Below are 23764 nucleotides of genomic sequence, written 5' to 3' on the forward strand. Positions count from 1 at the left end.
TGGTAAGTGATGGGTGCATGTGTGGAGAGGTAAGTATGTGAGGTGAGTGGAAAGTGATAGAAAATGTTTACTTACCTTTGTTTCTTCCTGCAGGCCTCAACAGTCAGGGATGCGGAGAGTCTCGCATCTCAGCGGCAGAGATGATAGATGGCTGCTGCAATCTCAAATGCAACAACCATTTGCTTTCTGCTCACAAAAGAGGCTTAATGACAGCTTCACAGAACTGTCAAATGATGAAAATTCATCTGTCAAAAGTTTTTGACAGATTAAACGTCATACACTGACGTTCTCTGCAACCGGCTTCCCCTTAATTGGCCTGCTAAGCCCACTGGGTGGGCTTAACAAGGTCAATCAAGGGAAAATAGTGTGGGTTGGCCAGAATCGATGGAGGTGGGACTGAAACCCAACAAGCAGCAGTCCCGCCTTCAACGCACCCCCATTGGCAAAATCGCCACCATAGAGTCATAGCGGCACAGAAGGAGGCCATTTGGCCCATAGAGTTCGTGCTAGCTCCCTGTAGAGCAATCCAGTCAGCCCCATTCCCCCATTCTATCCCCGTACCCCTGCATGTTTATTTTCCTCAAGTGCCTATCCAGTTTCCCCTTGAACACATTGAGTGCCTCCACTTCCACCACTTCCGTTGGCAACGAATTCCAGGTCATCACCACTCGCAGTGTAAAAAAAATTTTCCTCACATCCCCCCTGTATCTCTTGCCCAAAACCTTAAATCTGTGTCCCCTAGTCCTTGTACCATCAACTAATGGGAACAGCCTTTCCCCGTCTAGCCTATCCAAACCCGTCATAATCTTGTACACCTCTATCAAATCACCCCTCAACTTCCTTTGCTCTAATGAAAACAAATCCAGCTTCTCCAACCTGTCCTTGTAGCTAAGATCCCCCATCCCCAGAACCATTCTGGTAAATCTCCTCTGCACCCTCTCAAGGGCCTTCACATCCTTCCTAAAGTGTGGTGACCAGAACTGGACACAATACTCCGGTTGTGGCCTAACCAGCGCTTAATAAAGGTTCAGCATAACTTCTCTACTTTTGTACTCAATGGGCTGGATTTTGACTCTGGAGGCGTGTAGGAGGCGGGACTACAACTTTTGGGGTTGTAGTCCCGCCTCCATCGAGTTGTGGCCAACCCACGCGATTTTCACTTGATTGACCTTGTTGAGCCCGCCCAGCGGGCTCAGCAGGCCAATTAAGGGTCACCTGGCAACAGGTGATGACACAGATTGATATTTCATCTGTCAAGAGCAATTGACAGATGAAATATCAGCGTTTGACAGCTGTTTGAAGCTGTCAAACACTGACAATCTATACTCCAAGTTAATTCCTTCCTCTCAGGCTTATTTAGAGATCTCTCCAGAACAGAAAGCTGAATGCTGCAACTTTTGACAGCTCGCGGTCATTCTGCTTTCTGCGCCGGTGAGATGAGGGACTCCCGAGACCTGAAGGAAGGAAGGCTGTAAAGGTAACTAAAACTTCTTTAAACACTTTACACACACTAAACACACTTACCTCTTCACTCATGCACCCATCACTCACCTGAACACCGGACATCTCGAACCCTCCAAGTCCTTCAGCCCGATGGCCCGCCTCGCTAACTTGATGTGGTTTGGAGCCGTCGGGAATCCCACACTTCAGGAATAAAAATAGGGATTAGGCTAAAAACTACCTGTTAACTACCTGTTAACAGGCAGTTAATTGGCACTAATCCCCTTCCCTTCTCGGGGAGGCGGGTCCCAGCACAGGTCGGGTATCTGCCTCCTTTGAAACTGGCATGGAGGTGGGTTGGGGGCGGGATGGGTTCGTGCCCCCCGATTTCGAGATTTAAACCCCCCACACGCCTCCAATCCCGCCTCCACGGCTCAATGAAAATCCTGCCCAATACCTCTATTTATGAAGCCCATGGTTCTATATGCTTTGTTAACTACTCTTCAATATGTCCTGCTACCTTCAGGGACCTATGCACATTAACTCCCAGGTCCCTCTATCCTTGCACACTCTTTAAAACTGTGCCGTTAAGTGCATATTGCCTCTCCCTGTTCCTTCTGCCAAAATGCATCACCTCACACTTCTCTGTATTAAATTCCATCGGCCACTTATCTGCCCATTCTGCTAGCCTTTCTATGTCCTGTTGCAGTCAATTGATATCATCAACACTGTTTGCCACACCCCCAAGTTTGATGACATAGGCAAATTTAGAAATTCTACTCAGTATTCCAATATCCAGGTCATTTATATATATCAAAAAAGCAGTGGCCCCAGCACTGACCCTTAGGGATCACCATTGTCTACCATCCTCCAGTCTGAAAAACAGTCATTTACCACAACTCACTGTTTTCTGTCCTTAAGCCAATTCCTTATCCAAGCTGCCACTGACCCACCTATTCCATGAGCATCAATTTTGTTAACCAGCCTTCTATGTGGTACTTTGTCAAACCTCTTCCGAAAATCCATGTAGACAACATCGATTGCATTCCCTTCATCAATCCTCTCTGTTAATTCATCAAAAAAAATCAATTAGATTAGTCAAACACGATCTTCCTTTTATAAACTCGTGTTGGCTCTCCTTAAATAGTTTAAACCTCTCCAAATGCCCGTTAATTTTTTCCTTGATTATTGTTTCTAAAACTTTACCCACCACTGATGTTAAACTGACCAGCCTGTAGTTACTGGGATTGTTCTTACACCCTTTCTTGAACAATGGTGTCACATTTGCCACTTTCTAATCCTCAGGCACCTCCCCCGCATCTAGGGGAGATTGGAAAATTATGGCAAGCCCTTCTGCTATCTCCTCCCCCAATTAGCAACCTGGGATGCAAGCCATCTGGACCAGGTGACTTGTCCACTCTAAACATACCCAGCCTTTCTAGTACATCCTGTCTATCAATTTTCACCACTTCCATTGCTTCTACCTTTTCCACTTCTGTTACGTCCGTGTGTAATTGAGACACGGACTGCAGGAGTTGGTTATAATAGGTGTTTACTGAGTGGAGACAAAACTGGAACGACTATACAAAGTTACTACACAGGCTTATATACAGGGGTGGTCACTTACGGTACTGCAGTATACAGGGGCTGCAGAATATAGTTCCTTCTTCAAAGTACATACACTACAATTCCTCCCCTTTTAGCTAAACAGTACATACATTCGATTAATAATCAAATAACATATTTACAATTACAGTTGCTATATACATTAGCTGAAGTTAAGCAATTATAAATTCAGTCTTTGAGGAGGCTTCCTGATTCTGTCTGGATAACGCCTCTTTGGGGTATCAGGTTCTTCTGGCAAAGTTGATTCGGGATCAACGTCGTTGTTTGGTTCGTCTGCTTCCAATATCACCGATTCTGAGGTAGATGCAATTGGTACTTCGGTTTCATCACCAGGTGTATCGGATCGTGGTGTGGATTTGACGCTTTCCAGTGACTCTAGAATCTGGCCAGCGTGGCGTCTTACAATGCTCTCTCCAACGTCCACGGTATACATTAGAGGTCCTTGCCGTGTGCAGATTGTTCATGGCTGCCATTTCTCTGTGCGGTAGTCCCGGGCCAAAACTGGTTGACCTAGCTTAAAACTCCTGGTCGGCCTTTCATTCATATTCTGAAACTGCCTGTTCTCCACATCTCTTCTGATGTTTGGCTTAACCAAATCCAAGCGGCATCTTAGTCTTCGATTGAAGAACATCATGGCTGGAGTTTGGTTGGTAACCGCATGTGACGCATTCCGGTAGGCAAACAATAAGTTATCCACCTTGTGTTGTAGGGGTATGTCTTCATTACACATTGCCTTGATAGCCTTCTTGAATGTTTGAACGAACCTCTCAGCCAATCCATTGGTGGCTGGATGATATGGGGCGGATGTGTAATGCTTAACACCATTTTTCTTTAAGAACCTCCGGATCTCTTCAGACACAAACTGTGGTCCATTGTCGGAGCAAATCGGTTCAGCCAGCCCATTTCTGGTGAATATGGTTCGTAAGACTGTGATAGTTTTTTCTGTGGTGGTTGAGGGCATTTTTATTACCTCTGGCCACTTTTAATGTGCATCCACCGCAATTAAAAACATCGAGTCCATAAATGGACCAGCAAAATCAATGTGTACCCTTTGCCATAGAGATGAGGGCCACTCCCATGGATGTAGAGGGGCTTGTGGTGGGGCGTTTTGGACCTTCTGGCATCCTGTACAGCTCTTGGTCATCTCTTCGATTTCTCTATCGATTCGCGGCCACCACACAAACGCTCTGGCTAAGTTTTTCATTTTTACCCATCCCAGATGACCCTCATGAAGCTCATTGAGCACTCTATCCTTCAATTTGGGTGGAATTACTACTCTGGATCCACACATCAAGGTTCCTCGGCACACTGACAGCTGTTCTCTTCTCGGCGAGAATGCTGCCAACAGTGGTTCGCCATGTGCTGGCCATCCCTTCACCATTAAATCATAGACCCTGGAGAGTGTCGGGTCATTTCGTGTTTCCTTTTCTATGTTTGCATTCGTCACAGGTAGACATTTGACTATGGTCGAGTGGAATATCTCCACAGGATCCACTGCAGGTGCTTCTTCCACCGTCGGCAACGGTAGGTGCGACAATCCATCAGCATTCCCATGCTGTTTAGTTCCTTTGTACTCAATGTCATATTGGTGTGCCCCTAGGAAAAGGGACCACCTCTGTAGCCGTTGTGCTGTCATTATCGGGACGCCCTTCTGAGGGTTGAAAATGGAGACAAGAGGTTGATGATCAGTTAGTAGAGTAAATTTCTGACCATGCAGGTAGTGATTGAACTTCTTCACCCCCCACACCAGGCTGAGGGCCTCTCTGTCAATCTGGGCGTAGTTACGCTCGGCTGAAGTTAACGAGCGTGACGCAAAAGCTATCGGCTTCTCTGAACCATCAAGGAATTTATGTGACAGTACCGCTCCAATGCCGTAGGGAGACACATCACACGCCAGTCTTATCGGTAGTGATGGGTTGTAGTGAGCCAATATTTCTCTTGAAGTGATTAGGTCTTTACTCTTCTGAAAGGCCCGCTTACATTCATCGCTCCATTTCCATGCTACTCCAGTTTGTAGTAGGGCGTTCAGTGGGTGCAGAATTGTGGACAAATTCGGCAAAAACTTATGGTAGTAACTCACCAATCCGAGGAATGACCTCAGTTGCGACACATTTTCAGGCGCTGGAGCATTAACTACCGCTTCAATTTTGTCAGGGGACTTATGTAACCCCTCTTCATCAATCACGTGGCCACAATACGATATCTGTTTCTTAAAAAACTCGCACTTGGGGCGATTGGCTCGTAGCCCATGTTCTCTTAGTCTAGTGAGCACCTGCTCTAGGTTGGCAAGGTGTTCACTGTCATTTTCACCTGTAACTAGGATGTCGTCCAAGTGACACTGAGTCCCCGGAATCCCTTGCAAGACTTGTTCCATCGCTCTTTGCCATATCGCCGGAGCTGATGCTACTCCGAATACCAGTCAATTATACTGGTAAAGACCTTTGTGAGTGTTTATCGTGAGATACTTCCTAGAGGATTCTTCAACCTCCATCTGCAAATATGCTTGTGCTAGGTCAATTTTTGTAAAACGCTTCCCTCCAGATAGTGAGGCGAAAATATATTCTATCCTCGGGAGAGGATACTGTACTGTGTGAAGGACTGGGTTCACCGTCACCTTGAAGTCCCCACAGATGCGAACCTTCCTTGGCTCCTCAGACTTATTGTTTAACGTTTTCTTCATGACAGGAATGATGGGTGTTGCCCACTCACTCCAGTCTACCTTAGATAACACGCCTGCATTCTCCAGATTCTCCAGCTCTGCCTCGACGGCTGGGCGAATTGCATACGGTACCGGTCTTGCTTTGAAATACTTGGGAATTGCATTCTCTTCTATTTTTAGTGAGGCAGTTATGCCTTTAAGAGTTCCCAGTTCTTGTTGAAATACCTCTTTAGCGTTAGCTAAGATTTTTGACAATCGTCCAGGTGTGATGTCATCATCCTTTTTACCAGCCACAGTCAGTGCCTGAATGGAGTGCCAGTCTAAACTTATCTTTCTGATCCATTCACATCCCAATAACGGTGCTCCACCACCTTGCAGTATGTACAGATACAATTTCTGTATTTCCTTGCCGTTGTATTCGACAGGCACCCTTATTTTCCCTCTGGGGTATACTTTCTGCCCCGTATATGTCTTCAAGACAATGAATGTGTCTTTCAAGGGTATGTGTGAGAATAGCCGCTCGTAGTCTCGTCGATTCATGACGGTTAGGGCTGATCCTGTATCCAATTCCATTTTGACTTGGGACCCTGCTATTGTGAGGGTGACCCAAATGGTTCGGTGATCCTCTTTTGCGATTACGTTGTGAAGTCTGAGACAGCTTAGTCTCTTGTTCCCGGATTCACTATCGCTCTTCTAGTCTTCGGGACTACTGTCTGTCATCTTTTGTACTTTCCTGTACTGTTCCTTATTAGCCTTTTTGTTGTTGGTAGTCTTCTTCCCGGACCTGCAAACTCGTGCAATGTGTCCCATCTTTCCGCATTGCCTGCATATTTTGTCCTTGGACCAGCAGTCCTTCTGGTCATGGGTTGTTCTGCCACAGCGATAGCATTTTTCAAATCCCCGTGTCATTTCATGGGTGCTGTATTCCTGTGGCTTTTGCTGTATTTCCGCAGCTCCCCTTGCTGCTGCTTCGTACGATACTGCCACGCTGAAAGCCTTATCTAGCGTCAGCTCTTTCTCTGAGAGTAACCTCTTCTGGGTTCCTTCACTCAGGAGTCCACAGACAAATTTGTCCCGTAGGGTATCTGCCAATCCTGCTCCGAACTGGCAGTGCTTTGATAGCTTGCATAGTTCCGTAAGGTAATCAGCAATGCTCTCATCTTTATGCTGATTTCTCTTGTGGAATTTAAATCTTTCTGCTATCAGCAGCGGTGTAGGATTTAGGTGTTCCTGTGGGATATCAACAATTTCGTTAAAACTCTTCACCATCGGTTTGGCTGGAGTGATCAGGTTCCACAATAGGCCGTACATTCTTGCGTCCATTAAGTTTAGTAGTACCGATGCCTTTTTCTCATCGGCTACTTCATTTGCCTTGCAATATACTTCGACTCTTTCCACATACGTGGTCAGGTCTTCTATCGCATTATCGAATGCAGTGATATTGCCAGTCTTCGGCATCTTGGAGATCTAAGATGGCACCTCCCGTGCTTTGCCTTCTTCCCCGATTTAACAAAATGGTGCCTCCCACGCTTTGCCTCCTTCCCCGCTGGATTAAGATGGCACCTCCCGCGCTTTCTGTCTTCTCTGCTGCTGCTAGCGCTGTTGCTGGCGTTTTTATGCCTTGATGGCAACGCCCTATGGTCTTCGCGCACTTCCCCCCCGCGCTGCTGCTAACGCCGCTCTCCGCGGTCCCCGTGGCAAACTGCAGCTCCTCGCGGCTTTCTGCGCTTCTAATTTCTTTTGTTTTAATTACTGTTCCCGTCGTCAGAGCAAACCTTATGGGACACTTTCCTCCCTCTTCTCGGGTCCGTACGCTGCCCGGCTTCGTAGCACCGGCCACGCCCTGTGTACTCCACCCTCTCTCTCTCTCTCTCCTCTTCCCGACAACGCTGCACGGCCCCGTTTAAAAGCCACCCGATCGAGCTCTAGCCCGCCGCAGCCCAGGAAGGATCAGTGTACTACCTGCCACCAGCCCGATTAGCTGGAACACCATAGACAGGATAACCAAGCCCCGCTCTCAACAGCCTCTCCTGCAAATCTTCGAATCCGATGAATCAGAGGCGGTTGCCCACGGTCGACGCCCGTTTCTTCTGTTTGTTTGTTTTTTTCTTTTCTTCCTTCTGGCCTCGACCTCTAACAACTTTGCTTCAGGGATGGATCCCCATGAGGTGGTGCAGAACTGTAGGTAAGTTCGGATCTGTTCGTCGCCAGTGTTACGTCCGTGTGTAATTGAGACACAGACTGCAGGAGTTGGTTATATCAGGTGTTTACTGAGTGGAGACAAAACTGGAACTACTATACAAAGTTACTGCACAGGCTTATATACAGGGGTGGTCACTACTGGTACTGCAGTATACAGGGGCTGCAGAATATAGTTCCTTCTTCAAAGTACATACACTACAACTTCTACCAATATTTTGTCAGCAGCCACCTCTTTAGTAAACACAGATACTGAACCGATTGCTGTTCTCTGCAATCTCTCCAGTGTATGTAAATGCTTCCTGTGGCATGGTGACCAGAAATGAACACAGTACCCCAAGTGAGATCTGATCAGTACATTTTAAAGCCTTGGCCTAACCTTTCATAGACTTGCGTTCTAGTGTTCTGGTCAGATAACCCTGCACTCTGTTAAATTGCTTTTTACATATTGTTCAGACAATCGAAAATGATTTGCCGAGTGTCATTCTCAGATCCCTTGCTAAATCTCTTTCAGTTCTGTTCATTATATAATGGCGATTCACATTTTTTCATCCATTGTGCAATACCTTAAAGGATGCGTCAGTTTCTGCTATTGACACTGCGCTGCCGATAGTGGTTTCTAACCCTAGCACCAACCATTAGCCGTAATACTAACCCCATAACCTCAACCACTAATCCGTAATCTAAGCCCCAACCCCTAACATTAATCCCTAACCCAAACCCAACTCCCAGCTGCTACAAACCCCGACCCCTAATCTGAACTCCTAACCCTAATCACTAACCCCAACTCCTAACCCTAACCACTTACCCCAAACCAATAAACCAAAACCCTAATCTTAAACACTAACCCAGACCCAAACCATGAACCTGAACCCATAAATCACACATTATCATTAGCAGGATGCTGGGCTGGCTGGGATGTCAATCGTCATTGTGTGCTTTATATTGCATTTTCCATCTGCATGGCTGGTCTGTTTGCCTAGTTGCACGGCTGGTCCGATTCCTTTCCCAAATCTTTTGCAGCAATATATCTTTGTTCTTCTTTTATCATAATATGTAGCATGGTATGAGGCAAAACCTTGAGGCGGAATGAAATATTGACCTAGAACTATAGCTAAAGATGACAACATTTGGATTTACGATTAAGATTTGGGCAGTTTGAATCTAAAATGGCTGGAACAGTTACATCATGTTACCATATTGGTATTATTGTGACTGCCTCCCTGCTCAGCCAAAACCTCCTGGGCACTTGTTGAAATATTTTGCCATATGTTCCAGTTGCTGCAGAGACCATTGCATCGTTTAAGGGAAAGGTTGATAAATATTTGAAGCAGAGAATGACAATAGGGAGGGAGCAGCCAGTGGGATTATACAATGTTTCAGGCTTTAGATTGATCAAATCGATGAATTGGTGTTAATGTGGAGAAGCTTGTAAAGAGCCAGCATAGACATGATGGGTCAAATGACTTTCTTCTGTTCTGTAATTCTTCATTCCTTTGTGATGTGATGTGCATGGAGTTCACCAGGTGCCCCTACACCCTCTGACTTCCTGGAGTAACCTCTCCTCTTCTAAAAAGGTCATCTAAAGGTGCAATGTATGGTGGACCCACACTGTTACAAACACAAAAATACTGCTTCCTCAACGTTGCTCATTAGTTCCACTGTGGAATCGTGCCAGCTCCCTCCCTCATTACAGCAGCACCTGCTTTAATTCTGTGTTGTAAATACACAAATGTGTGAAGTACCACATCAATCTAATTGCCTTTTAATGAGGGTTTAAGAAGCAAATCTACACTTACCCACAGAATCGTGTTACTATTCCTGACCACAGCTTACACAAGGGTGGAGTTTTGGGGGATGCGGTAAAAGCAGGGAAGTGTTGCATGAACTTCATGGACCACAAGCTTCTCCACATTAACACCAATTCGACTATTTGATCAATCTAAAGCCTGAAGCAATGTATAACCCCAGTAACTTTGGATTCCCTGTTTACTCCTGATGGGCTATTAGTTGTGACAAGCAAATCAAATTTATGAATTCCTAACGTATTTATTTCTGTTTAATTTGATGGTCACACTGCCTCCGTTTTTATTTCCAGTCTCTGGTCTCCTCAGATTATGAATGAACTGCGAAAGAGGACAGACGAGCTGCCCCCAGCTTCTATCAAATTGGCAGGATGTGACTAGTGGTGTCCCGCAGGGATCTGTGCTGGGGCCTCAACTATTTACAATATTTATTAACGACTTCGATGATGGCATAGAAAGTCATATATCCAAATTTGCTGATGACACAATGATAGGTGGCATTGTAGGCAGTGTAGATGAAAGCATAAAATTACAAAGGGATATTGATAGATTAAGTGAATGGGCAAAACTGTGGCAAATGTGAGGTCATCCACTTTGGACCTAAAAAGGATAGAACAGGGTACTTTCTAAATGGTGGAAAGCTAAAAACAGTGGGTGTCCAAAGAGACTTGAGGGTTCAGGTACATAGATCATTAAAATGTCATGAACAGTGCAGAAAATATTCAAAAAGGCTAAAGGAATGCTTGCCTTTATATCTAGAGGACTAGAGTACAAGGGGGTAGAAGTTATGCTGCAGCTGTACAAAACCCTGGTTAGACCACACCTGGAGTACTGTGAGCAGTTCTGGGCACCACACCTTAGGAAGGATATATTGGCCTTTGAGGGAGTGCAGCGTATGTTTACCAGAATGATACCCGGACTTCAAGGGTTAAGTTATGAGGAGAGATTACACAAATTAGGGTTGTATTCCCTAGAATTTAGAAGGTTAAGGGTGATCTGATATTAAGGGGAACAGATATGATAGATTGAGAGAAACTATTTCTGCTGGTTTGGGATTCTAGGACTCGGGGGCATAGTCTAAAAATTAGAGCCAGATCTTTCAGGAGTGAAATAAGGAAACACAAAGGGCGGTAGAAGTTTGGAACTCTCTTCCACAAACGGCAATTGATGCTCGAACAATTGTTAATTTTAAATCGGTAATTGATAGCTATTTTTTAATCAAAGGTATTGAGGGATATGGGCCAAAGGCGGGTATATGGAGTTAGATCGCAGATCAGCCATGATCTCATTGAATGACAGAACAGGCTCAAGGGGCTAAGTGGCCTACTCCTGTTCCTATGTTCCTATCAGTGCTGTTTGACCTGGCCACTCACAGCTGTGTCCGAGCAGCCTGAGGACAACTCTCCATCTGACCTTTTCTCTCCACCAAAATCTCCATAATTCCCCCAAGCAATTCGCTGATCTCGATGATCACAAGTGTGAACCACACCCTGGGTGTTGGTGCTCCAATGAGAATTAATTATTAAATAAATGTTAATTTTCCACATTTGAGATATAACCAACATTTAAGCAGTATTCACTCAGTGCTCTCATATTCAAAATGTTGATTTTCCATAGGAGGAATCCAGTGGAAGATGCCTCCCAAAGCAAGTTCCTTTCACAGACTGATGACCTGTCGATGTCTTCTTTTATCTTTCTTCTGGTTTCACACTGGAAAAGGTAATTCGTTTTTCAGCACTTCCTTTGTTTGCATCTTCAAATACCATTTCACTTTTAATGGTTGAACCCGGCTGGTGATCCGATGGGATACATCTTAGGTTGTGTATCCCAGGATGAACAAGGACACTATTTAATAATAGCATGGTGCAATGGAATTTGTGCAGATTTCCCACGTTCGACTGTCAAAAGGAAAGGCAAAAAATAACACAGTTATTTTTATATCAGGTAAAATAACTAATTAAGACAATTACAGAAGCAAAGATATCGGGCAAATGCTACAGAACAATACCTGAATAAAAGATCTAGAAACAGCTCACAAAGGTTCATTTAACTTCTCAAACCGGAGATTTCCTCCAGTAAGAGCAAACAGTCCAATCAGCTGTACAGCAGCAACGTCTTCTAGTTTCATAAAGTCCCCCTTTGTGAGAATCGTGTAACAGAAGCTTTTGCTGTTGAGTTTCTTCCTTCTGACAGGCTCAGACTGAGAAAGTGAACAGACAAGGCAGGAGAATGGAGAATTGCGCACTTTCTAAACACACTTTTGCCTTTGAGGTTAGGATCTCAATCAAGCTCAGTTCAAAGTAACATATGAAAGTGACACTGCTGTTTTGCCCTCTGGACCCCTCCACCGTCTCTGCGTGGCCAGACCGCTTGTCCAGCATCATGTCTCGGATGAGCTGCAACTTCCTCCATTTAAATGTTGGGAAGATCAAAGCCTTCAACTTTGGCCCCTGCCACGAGCTTCTTACCCTCGTCACTGGCTCCATGCCCCGCATTGCCCACTGACTGAAGCTGAAGCAGATTGTTCACAACCTTGGTGTTCTGTTTAACTCCGAGCTGAGCTTCTGAATCCATATCGTCTCCATCACAAAGACTGCCTACTTCACCTCTGTAACGTCACCCACCTGCGCTTCTACCTCAGGCCATCTGCTGCTGAAACTCTCAGCCATACCTTTGTCACCTCCAGACTCGAGTACTGGAAAGCTTCCCATCCTCCACCCTTTATAGACTTCAGCTCCTCCAAAACCCTGCTACTGGAATCCCATCCTGGACCAATCCTGCTTTTCCCCAACACCCCTGTTCTCACTGACTTGCATTGGCTCCTGGTTCCCAGAGCCTCCAATTTATTGACAGGTATTATGTCCGTGTATAATTGAGACACGGACTGCAGGAGTTGATTATAACAAGTCTTTACTGAATGGAGACAACCTGGAAACTGAAACTACAGAAGCCTACTAGGGCCTTTTATACAGGGGTGGTCACTGCCGGTACTGCAGTCTGAGACCAGTTATTCCCTTAAAGGTACATACACAACAATTCCTCCCCTTTTAGATAAACAGTCCATAACATTCATTTAACAACTAAATAATAACTAATTACAATTACAATTACGGTTCCTAGATACATTGGTTGAAGTTAAGCAATTATAAGTTCAGTCTTTGAGGAGGCTTCCTGATTCTGTCTGGATAACGCCTCTTTGGGATATCAGGTTCTTCTAGCAAGGTTGAGTCGGGATCAATGTCGTTGTTTGGTTCATCTGCTTCCAATATCACCGATTCTGCGCTAGATGCAATTGGTACTTCGGTTTCATCGCCAGGTGTATCAGATCGTGGTGTGGAGTTGAAGTTTTCCAGTGACTCCAGAATCTGGTCAGCATGGCGTCTTACAATGCTCTCTCCAACGTCCACGGTATACATTAGAGGTCCTTGCCGTGTACAGATCGTTCCTGGCTGCCATTTCTCTGTGCGGTAGTCCCGGGCCAAAACTGGTTGACCTATCTTAAAACTCCTGGTCGGCCTTTCATTCATATTCTGAAACTGCCTGTTCTCCACATCTCTTCTGACGTTTGGCTTAACCAAATCCAAGCGGCATTGTAGCCTTCGATTGAAGAACATCATGGCTGGAGTTTGGTTGGTAACCGCATGTGTCGCATTCCTGTAGGCAAACAAGAAGTTATCCACCTTGTGTTGTAGGGGTATATCTTCATTACACATTGCCTTGATAGCCTTCTTGAATGTTTGAACAAACCTCTCGGCCAATCCATTAGTGGCTGGATGATATGGGGCGGATGTGTAATGCTTAACACCATTGTTCTTTAAGAACCTCCGGAACTCTTCAGACACAAACTGTGGTCCATTGTCAGAGCAAATCTGTTCAGGCAGCCCATTCCTGGCGAATATGGTTCGTAAGACTGTGATAGTTTTTTCTGTGGTGGTTGAGGACATTTTTATTACCTCTGGCCACTTTTAATGTGCATCCACCGCAATTAAAAACATCGAGTCCATAAAGGGACCAGCAAAATCAATGTGCACCCTTTGCCATGGAATGAGGGCCACTCCCATGGATGTAGAGGGGCTTGTGGTGGGGCGTTTTGGACCTTCTGGCATCCTGTACAGCTCTTGGTCATCTCTTCGATTTCTCTATCGATTCCCGGCCACCACACAAACGCTCTGGCTAAGTTCTTCATTTTTACCCCTCCCAGATGACCCTCATGAAGCTCATTGAGCACTCTATCCTTCAATTTGGGTGGAATTACTACTCTGGATCAACACATCAAGGTTCCTCTGCACACTGACAGCTGTTCTCTTCTCGGCGAGAATGCTGGCAGCAGTGGTTCGCCATGTGCTGGCCATCCCTTCACCGTTAAATCATAGACCCAGGAGAGTGTCGGCTCATTTCGTGTTTCCTTTTCTATGTTTGCATTCGTCACAGGGAGACATTCGACTATAGTCGAGTGGAATAACTCCACTGGATCCACTGCCAGTACTTCTTCCACCGTCGGCAAAGGTAGGCGCGACAATCCATCAGCATTCCCATGCTGTTTAGTTCCTTTGTACTCGATGTCATATTGGTGTGCCCCTAGGAAAAGGGACCACCTCTGCAGCCGTTGTGCCGTCATTATCGGTACGCCCTTCTGAGGGTTGAAAATGGAGACGAGAGGTTGATGATCAGTTAGTAGAGTAAATTTCTGACCGTGCAGGTAGTGATTGAACTTCTTCACCCCCCACACCAGGCTGAGGGCCTCTCTGTCAATCTGGGTGCAGTTACGCTCGGCTGAAGTTAACGAGCGTGACGCAAAAGCTATCTGCCTGTCTGAACCATCAAGGAATTTATGTGACAGTACCGCCCCAATGCCGTAGGGAGACACATCACACGCCAGTCTTATTGGTAGTGATGGGTTGTAGTGAGCCAATACTTCTCTTGAAGTGATTTGGTCCTTACTCTTCTGAAAGGCCCGCTTACATTCATCGCTCCATTTCCATGCTACTCCCGTTCGTAGTAGGGCATTCAGTGGATGCAGAATTGTGGACAAATTCGGCAAAAACTTATGGTAGTAATTCACCAATCCGAGGAATGACCTCAGTTGCAACACATTTTCAGGCGCTGGAGCCTTAACTACCGCTCCAATTTTGTCAGGGGACTTATGCAACCTCTCTTCATCAATCACGTGGCCACAATACGATATCTGTTTCTTAAAAAACTTGCACTTGGGGCGATTGGCTCGTAGCCCATGTTCACGTAGTCTAGTGAGCACCTGCTCTAGGTTGGCATGGTGTTCACTGTCATCTTCACCTGTCACTAGGATGTCGTCCAAGTAACACTGAGTCCCCGGAATCGCTTGCAGGACTTGTTCCATCGCTCTTTTCCATATCGCCGGAGCTGATGCTCCTCCGAATACCAGTCGATTATACTGGTGAAGACCTTTGTGAGTGTTTATCGTGAGATACTTCCAAGAGGATTCTTCAACCTCCATCTGCAAATATGCTTGTGCTAGGTCAATTTTTGTAAAACGCTTCCCTCCAGATTGTGAGGCGAAGATATCTTCTATCCTTGGATGAGGATATTGTACTGTGTGAAGGACTGGGTTCACCGTCACCTTGAAGTCCCCACAGATGCAAACCTTCCTTGGCTTCTCAGACTTATTGTTTAACGTTTTCTTCATGACAGGAACGATGGGTGTCGCCCACTCGCTCCAGTCTACCTTAGATAACATGCCTGCATTCTCCAGATTCTCCAGCTCTGCCTCGACGGCTGGGCGAATTGCATATGGTACCGGTCTTGCTTTGAAAAACTTGGGAATTGCATTCTCCTCTAGTTTTATCGAGGCGGTTACGCCTTTAAGAGTGCCCAGTTCTTTTTGAAATACCTCTTTGGCATCAGCTAAGATTGTTGACAATCGTCCAGGAGTGACGTCGTCATCCTTTTTACCAGCCACTGTCAGTGCCTGAATGGAGTGCCAGTCTAAACTTATCTTTCTGATCCATTCACGTCGCAATAACGGTGGTCCACCATCTTGCAGAATGTAGAGATAAAATTTCCGTATTTTCTTGCCGTTGTATTCGACAGGCACCCTTATTTTTCCTCTGGGGTATACTTTTTGCCCAGTATACGTCCTCAAGGCAATGGATGTCTCTCTCAAGGGTATGTGTGAGAATAGTCGCTCGTAGTCTCATCGATTCATGACGGTTAGAGCTGATCCTGTATCCAATTCCATTTTGACTTGGGACCCTGCTATTGTGAGGGTGACCCAAATGGTTTGGTGATCCTCTTTTGCAATTACGTTGTGAAGTTTGAGACAGCTTAGTCTCTTCTTCCCAGATTCACTATCGCTCATCTGCTCTTCGGAACTACTGTCCGTCATCTTTTGTACTTTCCTGTACGGTTCCTTAGTAGCCTTCTTGTTGTTGTTGCTCTTCTTCCCAGACGTGCAAACTCGTGCAATGTGTCCCATCTTTCCGCATTGCCTGCATATTTTGTCCTTGGACCAGCAGTCCTTCTGGTCATGGTTTGTTCTGCCGCAGCGATAATATTTTGCAAATCCCCAGGTCATTTCGTGGGTGCCGTATTCCTGTGGCTTTTGTTGTATTTCTGCAGCTCCCTTTGCTGCTGCTTCGTACGATACTGTCACGCTGAAAGCCTTATCTAGCATCAGCTCTTTCTCTGAGAGTAGCCTCTTCTGGGTTCCTTCACTCAGGAGTCCACAGACAAATTTGTCCCGTAAGGTATCTGCCAGTCCTGCTCTGAACTGGCAGTGCTTTGATAGCTTACATAAGAACATAAGAACATAAGAAATAGGAGCAGAAGTAGGCCAATCGGCCCCTCGAGCCTGCTCCGCCATTCAATAACATCATGGCTGATCTGATCCTAACCGCCAATCCACTATCACAGAACCATCTCCTGAATCTAACATAATTAGACACACGAAATAGGAGCAGGATCAGGCTACACGGCCCCTGGGCCCGCTCCGCTACCCACAAGGCCATGACCGATCCGAACCTAGACTCATGTCCAAATTCCTGCCCGCTCCCCGTAACCCTTAATTCCCTTTACTTCTAGGAAACTGTCTATTTCTGTTTTAAATTTATGTAATGATGTAGCTTCTACAGCTTTTTGGGGCAGCATATTCCATGGACCTACCACTCTCTGAGTGAAGTAGTTCCTCCTCATCTCAGTTTTGAAAGAGCAGCCCCTTATTCTAAGACTATGCCCCCTAGTTCTAGTTTCACCCATCATCGGGAACATCTTCCCCGCATCCACCCGATCCAACCCCTTCACAATCTTATATGTTTCAATAAGATCGCCTCTCATTCTTCTGAACTCCAATGAGTAGAGTCCCAATCTACTCAACCTCTCCTCGTATGTCCATCCCATCATCCCCGGGATTAACCGAGTGAACCTTCTTTGTACTGACTCGAGAGCAAGTATGTCCTTTCTTAAGTATGGACACCAAAACTGTACGCAGTATTCCAGGTGCGGTCTCACCAATACCTTGTACAACTGAAGCAATACCTCCCTATTTTTATATTCTATCCCCCTAGCAATGAAAGCCAACATTCCATTGGCCTTCTTAATCACTTGCTGCACCTGCATACTAACCTTTTGAGTTTCGTGCACCAGGACCCCCAGATCCCTTTGTACTTCAGTACTTTCCAGTTTCTTGCCATTAAGATAATAACTTGCTCTACGATTTTTCCTGCCAAAGTGCATAACCTCACACTTTCCAGTATTGTATTCCATCTGCCAAATCTCTGCCCACTTACTTAGCCTGTCTATGTCCCCTTGCAGGTTTTTTATGTCCTCCTCACTCACTACTTTCCCTCCCATCTTAGTATCATCTGCAAACTTTGATATGTTATACTCGGTCCCCTCCTCCAAATCGTTAATATAGATTGTAAAGAGTTGGGGACCCAGCACTGACCCCTGCGGAACACCACTAGTTACTGATTGCCAGTCTGAGAATGAACCATTTATCCCAACTCTCTGCCTTCTGTTAGATATCCAATCCTCTATCCATGCCAGAATATTACCCCCAATCCCGTGATTTTTTATCTTAAGCAATAATCTTTTGTGTGGCACCTTGTCAAATGACTTTTGGAAGTCTAAATACACTACGTCCACTGGTTCCCCTTTATCCACCCTATATGTTACTTCCTCAAAGAACTCCAGCAAATTTGTCAAACATGACTTCCCCTTCATAAAACCATGCTGACTTTGTCCTATTAAATTATGATTATCCAAATGTCCTGTTACTGTCTCCTTAATAATGGACTCCAAAATTTTACCTACCACAGATGTTAGGCTAACCGGTCTATAGTTTCCAGCCTTCTGTCTACTGCCCTTTTAAAATAAGGGTGTTACATTAGCAGTTTTCCAGTCTGCCGGGACCTTTGCCGAGTCCAGGGAGTTTTGGAAAATTATTACCAATGCATCCACAATCCCTACCGCCACTTCCCTCAAGACCCTAGGATGTAAGCCATCAGGTCCAGGTGATTTATCCGCCTTGAGTCCCATTATTTTACCGAGTACCACTTCTTTAGTGATTTTGATCGTGTTTAGCTCTTCCCCCCCTTTAGCCCCCTGTTTGTCCAGCGTTGGGATATTCTTAGTGTCTTCTACTGTAAAGACTGATATAAAATATTCATTCAGTGTTTTTGCCATCTCCATATTTCCCACCATTAATTTCCCAGTCTGATCCTCTAATGGACCAACATTTACTTTAGCCACCCTTTTTCTTTTTATATAACTATAAAAACTCTTACTATCTGTTTTTATATTTTTTGCTAATTTACTTTCATAATCTATCTTCCCTTTCTTAATCAATCTTTTTGTTATTTTTTGTTGTCTTTTAAAGTTTTCCCAATCCTCTATCCTCCCACTAGATTTGGCTACCTTATATGCCCTTGTTTTTAGTCGAATGCTATCCTTAATTTCTTTACTTAGCCACGGATGGCTGACTTTTCTTTTACACCCTTTTCTTCTCAGTGGAATATATTTATTTTGGAAGTTGTAAAATAACTCCTTAAATGTACACCACTGATCATGTATCGTCTTACCCTTTAATCTATTTTCCCAATCCACTCTACTCAATTCCACTCTCAGACCTTCATAGTCTCCTTTATTCAAGCTTAGCACGCTTGTTTGAGATCCAACCTTCTCACCCTCTAATTGAATATGGAATTCAACCATGTTATGGTCACTCATTCCAAGGGGATCCTTTACTAGGACATTTTTAATTAATCCTGTCTCGTTACACAGGACCAGATCCAAGGTTGCTTGCCCCCTGGTCGGTTCAGTTACATACTGCTCAAGAAACCCATCCCTAATACACTCAATGAACTCATCCTCAAGGCAGCCCTGCCCAATTTGATTTGTCCAATTAATATGATAGTTAAAATCCCCCATAATTATAGATGTTCCCTTATTACAAGCCTCAACTATTTCCTGATTGATACTCCGTCCAACAGAGTTGCCACTGTTCGGAGGCCTATAGACTACGCCCACTAGTGTTTTTTTCCCTTTATTATTCCTTACCTCCACCCAAACTGTTTGCGTAGTTCCATAAGGTAATCAGCATTGCTCTCATTTTTATGCTGATTTCTCCTGTGGAAGTTAAATCTTTCTGCTATCAGCAGCGGTGTAGGATTTAGGTGTTCCTCTAGGATAGCAACAATTTCGTTAAAACTCTTCGCCTTCCGTTTGGCTGGAGTAATCAGGTCCCGCAATAGGCCGTACGTTCTTGCGCCCATTAAATTTAGCAATACCGATGCCTTTTTCTCATCGGCCATTTCGTTTGCCTCACAATATACCTCGACTCTTTCCACATACATGGTCCAGTCTTCTATTGCATTATCGAAGGCTGTGATATCGCCAGTCTTTGGCATCTTGAAAATCTAAGATGGCGCCTCCCGCGCTTTGCCTTCGTCCCCGATGGATCAAAATGGTGCCTCCCGCGCTTTTCCTTCTTCCCCACCGAGTTAAGATGGCGCCTCCCATGCTTTCCCGCCGCTGCCGCTGCTCTCCGCGGTATTTTTATTTTTAACCGTTCCCATCGTGGAGCGGATCCTCTGGGACACTTCCCTCCCTCTTCTTAGGTCCGAACGCTGCCCGGCTTCGAAGCACCGGCCGTGCCCTGTGTGCTCCACCCTCTCTCTCTCTCTTTGCTTCCCGACTCGCTGCCCGGCCCCGTTGCAGAGCCACCCGATCGAGCTCTAGCCTGCCGCAGCCCAGGAAGAATCAGTGCACTACCTGCCACCAGCCCGATTAGCTGGGAAACCACAGGCTGGAGAACCAAGCCTGGCTCTCGACAGTCTCTCCTGCACTTTTCAATTCGATGATTTGGAGAGCGGTTGCCCACGGTCGACGCCCGTTTCTCGAGTTTCTTTGGATTATTTTTTTTTCTTTCTTTCTTCTGTCTTCGACCTTCAATAATGCCGTCTGAGGTGCTGCCGAGTTGCAGGTAAGTTCGTTTCTTACTTGTCGCCAGTATTATGTCCGTGTATGATTGAGACACGGACTGCAGGAGTTGATTATAACAAGTCCTCACTGACTGGAGACAACCTGGAAACTGAAACTACAGAAGCCTGCTAGGGCCTTTTATACAGGGGTGGTCACTGCCGGTACTGCAGTCTGAGACCAGTTTTTCCCTTAAAGGTACATACACAACAACAGGGCCCACCACTACTGGCCTCAAATCCGGATTTAAAGGTTGAGGTGCACTAATCTCGACTCGTCTGAAGAGCTTGATCTCAATAGATGACGGTTCCTAAGAGATGCTGTGACAGAGCTGTGATGAATACTGAAACCTGACCTCCAGTCAGCCCCTCCACAGGCACGTTGCAAAATCCACAGGGAACATATTCTAATTACATTGAAGAGGTGACCTCGCAGAATGTGGTAATGTCAGCTGGGCACTTCAATAGTGCAAAGACCTGTGGGAGCATATTGGCCCTGGTGCCATTTCAGCTGGGATTGGTGAATTGGTCCTGATGTGCACAATCGGTTAATAATTGGGATTTTAATTAAACTCAATGTTTATAGTTTTCACAGTATGTCGTATTTCTATCACCTCTTATATCCTAAATGCAAGGCAATCATTGTAATGCTGTGTTAGATGTGGTTTTAGAGGGTTTGGAGCTGCACCCACTGGGAGCACGTTAGGAACTTGCACACCCTTCCAACAGACTGAAAGTTGTGGGGTGGGGGCACATGTTCCACACCAGGACAATTTCATAAGGTTCCCCGTAGAGCCTGAAAACTATTCATTGTTACTGAACCTAAAGGAAAGAAAGAACTTCAGTCCATATGGTGCCTTTTACAACCTCTGGAAGTCCCAAAGCACTTTACAGCCAACAAAAATGACCAGATAGCCTGGTTTTAGTGATGTTGTTTGAAGGATAAATGTTATCCAGTGGGGAGAGCTCCCCTGCTCTTCTTCAAATCATGCCATTTGAGGTTTTGCGCCCACCTGAGAGGGCAGGCAAGGTCTAAGCTTAATCTCTCTCTGAAAGATGGCACCTCAGAGAGTGCTGCACTCCCGCAGTACTGCAATGAAGTGTCAACTTATGTTATGTGGTCAGGTCTCTGGAGTGGGGATTGAACCCTTCTGCCTCAGAGGTGAGAATGCTACCACTGATCCAAGGGTGACATCCAGTTGAAGGTAGTTTTAATGAAAATTGTTAGATAGTATACAGTGATTTTAATATTACTTTCAATCCTCTAAATGGTCTCGTGTGTGTTATATGATTTGTACCAGTACTCTTTGAACAATTTTGATATTAATAAAGTATGTTTATTTTTAAATTTTATATAATCTTACGTTAATTTAGAGTGGGATTTGCAGGTTAAGTTGATCACAAAATAGATTTTCCCTGTAACTGAAATACCATAAATAGCTGAAACACAACAAAGTATTATGGTATTTGCTGTCGCCAGGCAGCTCCTGATTGGCTGCCATAATTACGGTGGAAATCCTGGTCACGCAATTTATCTGGGATTTTTGTCAATCTTCTGCCAAAATCACAGTGGTTGATCGGGAGAACCCCTGAGGAAATTCTCAAGGTGTTTCCAGGAGGTTGATTAATTGTTATCATGTGATTATATTTGCAGTGGTATTTGGAGCTGAATTTACAGTTTGTGGGTACCTACACCACAGCATTAATAAGTCTCATCACCATATTGAGCTTGGCCCTGGACCCTGTTCATTGAAAATGTCCATAAACCAAAGTGGCTTAGAAATAAAAGCTCGTCTCATTGAGAACGGCCCATCGATCTCTACGGAAGATATTGCAGCAACTACACCCAATGCTTCGTCAGATGTCTGCATCACTTGGAAAGGACACGTTGGCAAACTGTTCATAACTCGTGGTGATGTCGTTAAGTCGTATTCAACTGCCATGTCCACTAAAAGGAAATGTTGTCAGAATTTCATTCTTACCAAAAGCACTTCAAGTAATAATTCACAGTTGCTGAGCGATATTCTTTACATAAATGGATCACACTTCAGTCCTGTTCACATAGAAAATGCTTCTTATTTAGAATTTACTGGATCTGAAGGAGCCTGTGGTAAGTAGAATAATAAATTGCACATTGTGAACTTCTCTTATATTTTATAAAGCTTCAAGATTTATAATACGTAAAGATAGGCCCAGGATTTCTGTGCCTCTCCCCCTGCCAATGTTTTGGTGGATCCACGGCAGATGGGGACAAAATATGTGAAGGGTTGTGCTGCTCCTTGTCCCCAACTCTGTGCACCTTCCCCCCAACACCCACCCCACCATTTCCCAGGGGGGTTGATCTGATCATCCCAGAATATTCCTGCCCATATATGGAAGGCAGTGTATAAAGACGGTGCAATTGAGAGAATTATGGCCTCCACCATGTTTCCCACCATTTCAGCTGTTTGAACACCGGATACAAAGGCTGCCAGTTCGGCCCAGGCATTCAACGCTCACGGTTGGAGGAAAGGGTCAAAAATCAAATCAGTTTGTAAGCAGCACGGAGGCTCCCTGTATTCCAATGCTGTGCAGACTCCCGAAGACCGCCACATCAAAACTATGGTCTCTTTTCGGCAGGACTCCGCGGTGGAGGCCGGGGACCCTGCCTCCAGTATGCTAATGACCCTGAGGTCAGAGAGTTGTCTGGAGTCAGGGGAACAGCTTCATGGAGGGCAGAGTCCTGCCCCTCGGAGATGTGCCCCAGTCAATGGGGAGGAGGACATGGAAAGTCGAGGCGATGTTATTTAAGCTACAAAGGCCACTGAAAGCAAAACCTTAATTATGAAAACAATAATAATTAAATATTACTGAACAATTCATTTACTGGCCTGTTTAGTGAAAAGCATCGATGGTTCTAACACAGATTCTGAAATAGGTGTTCCTTTAACCTCGAGATTATGTTCCTCAGGAAAAACTACTCAGTATTTGTAATGTTATCTTATATCTTAGTATTAAGAGGCTTACGAGTAGATATCATTGAGTACTCTTTATTAAGTCTTGAGTCAGTGCCAGCTCGTGCAGTACTGCCGCATGGCCAAGATGGCTTCCTATTTATACGACTGCCATCAAGCAGCTGTCTTTACTACAGCTACCGTAAAGCAGCTGTCTTTAGTACAGCTACAGTTATCTGTACATCTTTCCCCCTCAACGATGACAAACAGTAAACACCATAACATAACACATAGAACACATATTAACAACATATAAAAACAGTCAGTGTAACTACTATTAATTACTATTAACAACATGTAAAAACTGTCAGTGTAACTATAACTTGCAATAACTGCCGGTACGTATAAACACTACCCACACCCAGAAGTCCATTAGCTGTTTACAGTCTTTCCCTTGTCTACAGGTCGAGTCTAACGACAGGCTTTCTGGTGCACTGTGACCTGCGTAGCTGAGCGGGTATTTGCTGGGCCAACCCAGTTGTGTCCATTAAGTTCATGTCTGTACCACACAGATCCCTTGTCTCATTGTCACCCCTGTGTACTTCATCACTTTGTGGCATTGCCCTCGTCTCCTCGTCACTCTGTCGGATT

General features: G+C 45.0%; 1 protein-coding gene across 1 annotated transcript in view; it reads left to right on the plus strand.

The window, feature by feature from the left end:
* Window positions 1-11363: 11363 nt before the first annotated feature.
* The window catches only part of LOC147116321 (uncharacterized), a 140274-nt gene continuing 127873 nt past the window's right edge, over window positions 11364-23764 (plus strand). Inside the window, exons 1-2 of the mRNA XM_085992041.1 lie at window positions 11364-11448; window positions 21835-22290. Of these exons, the coding sequence (XP_085848167.1) occupies window positions 11364-11448; window positions 21835-22290 (541 nt within the window). The remainder of the gene's footprint in view (window positions 11449-21834; window positions 22291-23764) is intronic.

The sequence above is a fragment of the Somniosus microcephalus genome, chromosome 6, assembly GCF_052327205.1.
Source record: "Somniosus microcephalus isolate GS21.2 chromosome 6, FLI_Smic_1.0, whole genome shotgun sequence".
NCBI lineage: Eukaryota > Metazoa > Chordata > Chondrichthyes > Squaliformes > Somniosidae > Somniosus > Somniosus microcephalus.